At 32.4% G+C, this 8,921-nt stretch overlaps 2 protein-coding genes across 3 annotated transcripts; one reads left to right on the top strand and one right to left on the bottom strand.

Annotated features, from left to right (window-relative positions):
- Positions 1-380: 380 nt before the first annotated feature.
- On the top strand, positions 381-1,775 carry LOC727420 (transmembrane protein 192). Of its 2 annotated transcripts, none has more exons than XM_006567723.3 (4): positions 381-442; positions 664-795; positions 870-1,266; positions 1,339-1,775. In XM_006567723.3, the coding sequence occupies exons 2-4, from the start codon at positions 694-696 to the stop codon at positions 1,581-1,583; spliced, it is 744 nt and encodes a 247-aa protein (XP_006567786.1). In that variant the 5' UTR covers positions 381-442; positions 664-693; the 3' UTR covers positions 1,584-1,775. The 2 variants fall into 2 exon arrangements, with proteins under 2 accessions (XP_006567786.1, XP_001123128.1); XM_001123128.5 differs by having other exon boundaries at positions 395-447.
- Positions 1,776-3,054: 1,279 nt separating this feature from the next.
- On the bottom strand, positions 3,055-7,901 carry LOC727423. The gene is made up of 3 exons (XM_001123131.5): positions 7,616-7,901; positions 5,416-5,476; positions 3,055-4,171 (listed from the first exon to the last, which is right to left on the bottom strand). Exons 1-3 carry the CDS (start codon positions 7,623-7,625, stop codon positions 3,883-3,885), a joined length of 360 nt encoding a protein of 119 aa, XP_001123131.1. The 5' UTR covers positions 7,626-7,901; the 3' UTR covers positions 3,055-3,882.
- Between the last annotated feature and the right edge of the window lie 1,020 nt (positions 7,902-8,921).

Genomic DNA, 8,921 nt, shown 5'->3' with positions numbered 1-8,921 from the left:
ATTTTTATTAATTAAATGCACATTAATAAATATAATTTAAAAACAAGGTTAATAATACATTGTGTAATGTAAATTATAATTTTTTTCAATTAATTTATATAAAATTTAAATCAAATCTTATGAACGATGTTCATATAATTTCTATCTTTAGTAGACATTTTGATCTTACGCTACGTATTGCAGCTATGTTCCGTTATACGTAAATTAAACTTGGACTCTAAATGATTTATATCGTGTGTTATTATATACATTAAATTCTGATATAAAATTTCTGATAAAATTCTGATTATATTTATTCTTGCTATTTATTATTAGTATATGCTATATATTAACACAAAAAAAATGTTAATTTAATTCTGATAGTGAAAAGTGTAATTTTCTTGTTTTATTTTATCTTTCTATGGTGGAATGGTCAGTCTTATTAGAAATTTAAATACATCAGGTAGTGTGAGTATAACAGAAATAATATTTCCAATGAAATTATTCTATTTCGTATTCTATTTTCATTAGTCTCAATGTAACATAAACATAACCTTCTTTTATGAGTCTATTATTCATAATTTAAAATATATATTTATATTATTATAACATTATGACTGTACTGAATTTTACATAGCATATTATATGGTTGCAAAAATGTATGAATACAAAATTGTATTGTAGGGAGCTGTATATTTTGACTCATCTCATAACATGGATGACGAAGAATATCTTCAACCTGTATTAACTTCTCAAGAAGAACATTTTCATAAATTGGATACTGTTTTAATTACATTTATCCCTCTTATATTTGGTGTAAGTATTAATTTCTTTAATAAAACAAACAATAATAACAATAATAAATATTATATGTATGTTTGAAATTTTAGGTGTCTTTAGAAATTACAGGAATTATATTTATAGCTGTATGGCCTGAAGAAAATAATAAATGTGATACATATTTTATATACTTATATCTTCACTGTGCATATTGGTTGTTAATAATGTTAACAGATCATTTAGTAAAAAGAAAACATCATAAGCTTCGTATTTATGGATATCTTGATTTTTATCAATCAACATACCAACAAATAAGAACACCTCTTTTCATAGCATCGTTATGGATAACATGTTATTTATTATTGGCTGTGTTTTTGCATCACACACATAAAGTTAACTATGAACAATATTGTCGTGCATCAGAATGGTTCACACCTCTAAATTATATAGTGCTCTTGACTACATTGGAACTTATAATTATCGTACCAGTTTATATAAATTATATTAGTAAGTATAAAAAAAGATATTGAAAATATTTATAATATATAAAGCCTCAAAAGTGTAAACATTATTTTATAGAACAAGTTTTAAGATTTAATCGATTACGTCCACCAGCTGATGTTGCTAGAGAAGAATGGTTATCTTCTTTTACTCAAGATACGTATGCAGGTAGTAATGAAGTAGGTTATCATCATAGAGAATCTAATTTAGAAGAATTGCTTGAAAAACAAGCGGATTTAATAAGATATTTAAGAGATCATAATGTTAAATTAAGTCATAGAATGATGCTATTGGCAGCCCAACGTAGATTACCTGAAGCATGAGATTCTGACAGAGTACAAGCCTTATATGTATAAGTGATGTTTTATCATATATATGTAATTATAATATTAAGAATACGAGACGAATATTTTCATTTTATAATTTCGTTCATTTTTGCTGTTATGTTAATGTTTTCCATTATTTTTTTTTCCCCCCCGTTTTTATTTCTGAATGCACTAATTTTTAATAACATTGTATTATTTCGAGTGTAAGGCTTGCACAATTAAGATCGGAATCGTACGAACGTTCGTTTTTTTTTTCTGATATTCGCATTATCACGATGTTTGAATTCACACATTAATTATTGGACAAATGTTAAATATTTGACATTATTTTTATTATTTAATTATATTAATTTAAAATAATCGTATATTTAAGTGGCATTATTAAGTTAAACAAGATATCATGTCATAAAAAATATACGTGATTATAAAAAATCAAAAATAATTTCTGTGATAAGAAATGTATATATCTAATTGAATAAAGTATATATTTTTTTCAATATACAGCACTTATAATTTTAGTTACATCTAAATACACTTTACATAATTTATAATACATATTTGTTTGTATTATATGAAGTTATTGTACTTAGACTAGCAATATCTTCAATACATAATATTCATTTTTTATTACATACTATGTTGACAAACATGATAACAAAACAATAATTTGCATTCTTCAAAATAAGCTTCTTTATCATTGAATTGAATGAATATACTTTTAATACTAAAACTAATCTTTTTAATTTAAAATATGTTTTAAATATCATTAAAAAAAAAAAAAAAAGATAAATTCTTTTACATTATATGTTTGACGTATTATGTTGAAAAATTTCTTAACAATAAACTAAATGTTTCTCTATATATATATATATTTTTTTATAATACATATGTATATATGCATATTTCTATAAATGCCTAATAATATCTAATTTATATCAATAAAAACCTGACGCAATGTGCACATAGAGACAAAAAAGATTATACTCGTGATTATTTGGTCCGTATTTAATGCGAACCTTATATATATGTTATAACAATCGTAAAATAAGGTTCTCAATAATGATTTCTTTTTTTTAAATGTGTAACTACGTATATTATAAGGCTTCTTGTGGATGAACATCTTAAACGATGCATTTATATTAAAAGAGAATTCTATTTACAAAAAGTTGACGTGTATTACGGCAGGCTTAGAATCCTATGCTATCATACGAATCTATATATGCTTCCATGGTATATAAAATTACTCGCTTATACATATGGAACACTTAAATATACAATGCTATAAAATGTAGAAGCTTGTACTTATTTACTACTTATTTACTACATAGTTACAATTTCGACATTTTCTTTTGGAAACGAAAATGTTCTACAAAATGATGATTTATTGAAAACAGTACTAAAACTCAAACTCCTCGTTATTTTTAGTTAGTATTATACTTTGTTCTTTGTTTTTTTTGAAAGTTTGTACTACATATTTAGGCCAGCCATTTTTGCTGCGTATGTATATCGGATACATTAATCCTGATTATTTCAAGATTATAAAGAATGTATACCGAATGTATGTTTTTTTTTTTATTATTGTCTTAAAGAAGAAGTTTTTCAGACTTCGTGATAAACGCAAATCGAGAATACGTTCCCGTTAATTAGTCAATTTTGAATACATATTTTTTTGCCAAATTTTAAAGCAATGAGCAACAAATTTTGTCAAATTTCGCTCGATCATTTCTACTTTTACATATCTATACACGAATTTACGAATTATTAGATTCGTTTCAATATAAATAGAAACGAACATGCAAACGCTGTAGCGTTTCGTATAAAATTACATAGAGGGGCAAAAAGTTCGTTTCGCATTTAAATATTTTCTTCAATTGTGACGCGATTTTCGTCATAGTGATAAGATTTCTAATCATATTTCCTACGAATAAGCAGTGATCAAGGATTTTGTCTTCAATTTGCACACTTTTTGCTATCCCATTTTGGTAATGTATTATCGTTGTTTAAAAAGTAATCTCAAGAAATTTCAATTCTTATAGAAATTATACAGATAATAATTTTCAGACTATAGAAATATACGCTTGTTTTAAAAAATAGTTTCCTCTTACATTTCTCATTGTTCTATTTTGAATCATCGTTATTTGTTATAATAAACGCACAAAACTATTCATTAAATCCACACAACACTTTCCGTTAAATTTCCAATTCGCACTTAAAGAATCGGCGTATCGTGTATCGCGTAGGCGCGGTGGTGGTCCCAATCCTCACAATTGTTTTACGACGATTGTTAACGATGGAATCACGCGTGCGTGGCTCCAACAACGTTCCCAGTTGCCGAGAGTTGTTCCTCGGCCTCCATCATCTTTAATTTTCTTACTACCTGAGCGTGTTCCTCAAGCAATCTAGCAAATTCCCCTCTCCTAGTTTCGGCCTCCACTTGCATCTGCTTGATTTTTTCCCTAGGCCCGCCTGGACTGTCCAATGGCGTTTGGGAGGACGAGTTTTGGGAACTAGTTTCATTCGATAAACCATCCAAATCCGAGTTCTCGCTTGATATCGAATGGGAATCGACATCGTCAACGATCAAGCTGTAAATTAAGAAAAAAAAAATGTTAAAATTTCGATGCATTTTTTTTCTTACTGTTACGTTGTTGTTGCGAATCTAGAAAATCGGATATCGTAAAAATAGACGAGGATAAATTGAATTTTATTTATCTATATTTTTTTATACTTAACAATTACATTTTATCTTATTTTTTTTCAATGAATACCGACATTATTTTTCTCTCGAGATCTGGTTAAACTAAAATCTAGTGATATTAATTTCGAACAAGATTAATAAATTTAAAATTGAATTTAAATATTAAATATCGAATCTGTATCGAATGTTTGTTTACCAATGGTTTATTAGTGGTACGTTTAACAGGCAGTCGAATCTACGTTTCGAATTTGGGTTTCGAGAAGCTAGCAGGTTTCGTCGCTAAGAGGGACGTGATTTTCGTAGTTGGTCTAAACTATCGACGTTCTGCCCTGCAGCATTCTAGTGGCAACAATTGTCGCTTGCGTCAATGTTACGTCATTGGTACTGAAGTACCTAGTCTAGGCTGTAACGAATTGATTTTACGTAAAACACCGTATAATAATAATAATATAATTATTTGAATAATTTTACGAAAACAAAAGAAACAACAATAAGTATAGTGAGTAGAATTTTTTTATTTACTGTTACAGAAATAAATATCTCTCAATTTAATTACGGATGGAGGAACGTTTTATCGCGAGAGGAAAAAATTAGAAATTCTTCTAATTTGCGTCACGGTCTATAATGGTCTACATTGGATTAGGATTGCTTATATAGCTTTTGATAAAAATACAATCGTTTTCTCCGACACGATTTTTAACGTTAATCTACGAAAATTGAAATTAAGCATATCGTCGTACTATTCGATGACATCGATTATTATTATTATTCGGGCTGACTTTTCTATTAAACCGATTATAGAATATTGGAAATACACCCACGAAAATTCTAGAAATAACAGACTTTCGATTGCGCGTTTGAAAATGTGTTCACGATTCGGTCAGGATAACCAAATCTATTCCTAGGTACGATCCGATCCAGGGATTAATATTGACTTTGCCGTTTTTTTATTATTTTTATTATTACGTGAACAATTGTTATCTCTAATTATTTTTGACACTTTTTTTTATCCAGCGTTAAAATTACTTATAAAATCCAAATCAAATCGTTTTAATCATTAATTCTTGGAATCGTATCAGATTTTTGCGTCGCGTTTGTTTTGAAGAAAAAAAAAAATTTGCGATTGTTTACCTGAATGCACCGTAAATTTCTCTTCCCGATGCCATCGTCACTGCGATATCAGGCAACGATCCTGAAACAAAGAGCGAATTGAACAATTCTAATGGAGAGAAAAAAAATTCTTTTTTAATCAGATCCATCAAAAGGATGGATTCGAGACAACACATTTATTAAACACAATCGTTAAATCGTTTAGTTCGAATACGATTTTTTGTCATCGAATAGTAAAGCGTTTAATTTATCGCCAATCAAATATCTCTATCGTGACGATTGCGAATCTCCGTATGACGTATCGTTAGAATTATTATTACACGCTATTTAATTTCAACGTGATGAAACCACGGCTTTGTTCTCCCTGCCAAGTGATAAAATTCTCCTCTCCGAGGCAGAACCGATCGAAACGAATCGAACGTTTTTCGGGAATCGAGTCAAGATTATTACACTGACTCGATTGTCCTCCTCCCATAAGGAACGCATAATCGTGTTTCGTCTTATATATCGTTGACACGCGTCTCCGGCAAGGACATGATGCGTAAATGAAGCCCTCGTTTATTTCAAGACAACGAGCGCGCATATCGAAGACTAGCGATATTCATGTTCGATATATATAACGTAATAAAACATCTTATCTTCTGGATTTTCTTCGAGAATTAGTGATGGAAACGTAATTTTTCCAAAAACGTTTCTATATATATACACACGGTAAAAGATTTCGTTATTACGTTAAATCAGTTTTTTTCTTCGAGAGAAAGAAAGCAATTGGAAAATGATATCATTGTGACGTTAACGTTGACGCGATATTATCTTCATTCGTAAATCATTTAATTTATATTACACGATTTTACAGCGATTTTCTTACGTAAATCGCACCGTCTCGTTTTATTTAACGAGAAGGATCGATCGGCGTGCCACCACACCATACATACAGTATTGTCTCGTGGAACAATTGCGAAACGAGCAGCAAACGAAACGACAAATCGCGGATAAAATGTTTTTTCGTTTGAAAAAAAAAAAAAAAGAATCGATCGGTTCGGTATAAAAATATTATTCGCGGGCCGACCGTTTTACACGAACGACGTATGCAAATTTATCCGATGGAAGCGGACCAAATCGAGTCCATTTACACGTGCACGTTGCACACGTCATATCCTACGTCACGAACCACGCGAATTTTAATTAATACTTTCCTCAATATTCCACCCTTGCTCCTAATAGCACCGGTTAAAAACTTCGACAAGGTCGAAGAACACGTTATATATATATCGAAAAAAATATGCGCGTTATTTCCGATACCTCATTCTCGATTGATGATGGATCACGATTATCGATTGCTAAATGCAAACCGTCGGCGATGATTGGGCCGATATAGTGGCGTATGGAGAAGGTGGTATCCCGATCTTTAAAATAGAATCGACGAACTCGATTCCGACCAGAACCTTGGCCCCATAGAGCTTACATCCGTTTCGTTGATAAAACGATTAATTAAGCAGTTACTACGCGGACTAAATATCTTCAAATTCGATTTTTAACGGAATCGAACGAGCGCTATTTCAACCAATCGATGTTACGATGTTACGTTATAATGCATAACGTAACGGGGATATTAACCGCGATAGCGAAGAAGAATGTCTCCTTTAATCAAATGTACGATTGAAAAGATCGCACGTTATATTTCCGATCCGTAACGTAGAAGGAATTTTCTTTATTCGGTAGAAGATTGTGGACCGACGACCTTCCACGCGAGAATCGTGTTTTGAGTGCTTCGCGACCTTAGACAATACGACCTGTACACAAAACATCCACGAGCCGTGACCACTTCTGCGAGCCGAACGAAAGGAGGAACAAAGAAGAGCGTAGAGAGAAGTCGGAGGCGACAGAGAGAGAGAGAGAGAGAGAGAGCAAAGGTAAATATAGGTATCCTCTCGTATTATTGCACCGGATAAACGTCAATGCCGTTTAGAACCAGTTGTAACGTTTCCACGCTAGATTCCCGGCGTCGATTTCAAACTCGAATATTTTCATAACAAAACGTTACCCGTCAAAAAAGCTGTAATTGCACACCGGAATCTTTCTTTCGAACATTCACACATATTTGCACACTCCGAGCCTCGTGTCGCCGTGTTTCCAATCTTTATCTCCTTTCCTTTCTCGTTTTTTAGAAATATTTCGATAAAGAAATATTCGATTCAATTCAAATTTTTATTCTACTCACCTCTGACCATCTGTGCTGGAATGTTTCCGATGAATTTATCTACTTCTCTTCCCTTCTCTTTTTATCTTTTACTTTCTGCTTCGATCGAATAAAATCGACCCCGAAATCGGCCGTTTCGACAAATTCTCTTGCGAACGACGCGTGGAAGAGCGAAAGACGAGTGGGAAAAGAGACGGTTTCGATTGAACAGCGAACGAAACCGACAGAGCGGGCATAGAACGCGACGCTCACCGCTCGAAAGACTCGCGCAGACTGGCTCTGCTCCGGCCTCTATTGCCGCGCTACAACTGCAGGTTACCGCTTCAACGGAGAGAGAAGGGTGGATGCAACCGACAAATTTTACTTCGTACCCTTCCCCTCCTATTTTCTTATTCTTTCATACATTCGATAAACCCTCGAATAATGCGCATCTTACTACATCCGATTACTCGAATATCTCATTGATATACGATTGAAAATACGCGTGTGTGTGTGTATCAACCGCTGGTACATCGATATTTCTCACTAAAAATACCCGATTTTTTTCCCCCTTTAAATCGACGATAATCCTTATCGATGATGAGTAATCCTCGTAAAATTGGCCGCAATTTCTATTTCGGTCCACGTCTTGTTTTTAACTCCGCGCCGTCTATTTTTAAACGATTGATCTTTATTGTTGTTAAACGATTTCATAAAAGGATCAGGCGAACGATTCGTTAACAATTGTTGACCTGTAATTGTTCGCGATTCCATTCCGGGAAAAGGGGAAGGAAAAATTCTTCGAAAGTGACAAGAAAAAAAGAAACTTCGAGTGAAAGGTGACGATTTACAAAGATCGGATCGACGTTTCGTAGAAACGGATATTGACTGCTTATTTAACCAGTTAGCTGATGAATCATTCGTATAATGACGTCCGTACTTCTCTATGAATTTCGATTACACCGCGCATCTCGCAATTAATTTTTGTCCATAGAAAAACCAAGGAGAGGAACGTATCGTTAGATTCAACGAAATCACACGAGCTGCTCGTTGTACTCGATTAATTAATAATACGCGCGAAAATTGAAATTCATTTCCGGTCATCCCGATATTTACACGTATTTTTGCAGGTTCGTCTAATTAGCGACGAAGCAACTCGATGCAAAAGTATTAAGTAACCGAGGGAACTTCTTTCAAAATATTTCGCAAGGGAAATAAATTAACCTAACTCTTTCGATTTCTGCAAAATTTTTATTCTCGCGCCATTCATTCATTTTTCTTTTCTCTCCTTCTTAATCAATCGGAAAAATCCTCTTCTTTGTTCGTATAAAGTAAAAAAATAGGTGGA

This window comes from Apis mellifera, linkage group LG5 (genome assembly GCF_003254395.2).
Source record: "Apis mellifera strain DH4 linkage group LG5, Amel_HAv3.1, whole genome shotgun sequence".
NCBI lineage: Eukaryota > Metazoa > Arthropoda > Insecta > Hymenoptera > Apidae > Apis > Apis mellifera.
The sequence above is the reverse complement of the archived record's forward strand: the minus strand, read 5'-3'. Positions and strand labels throughout refer to the sequence as shown.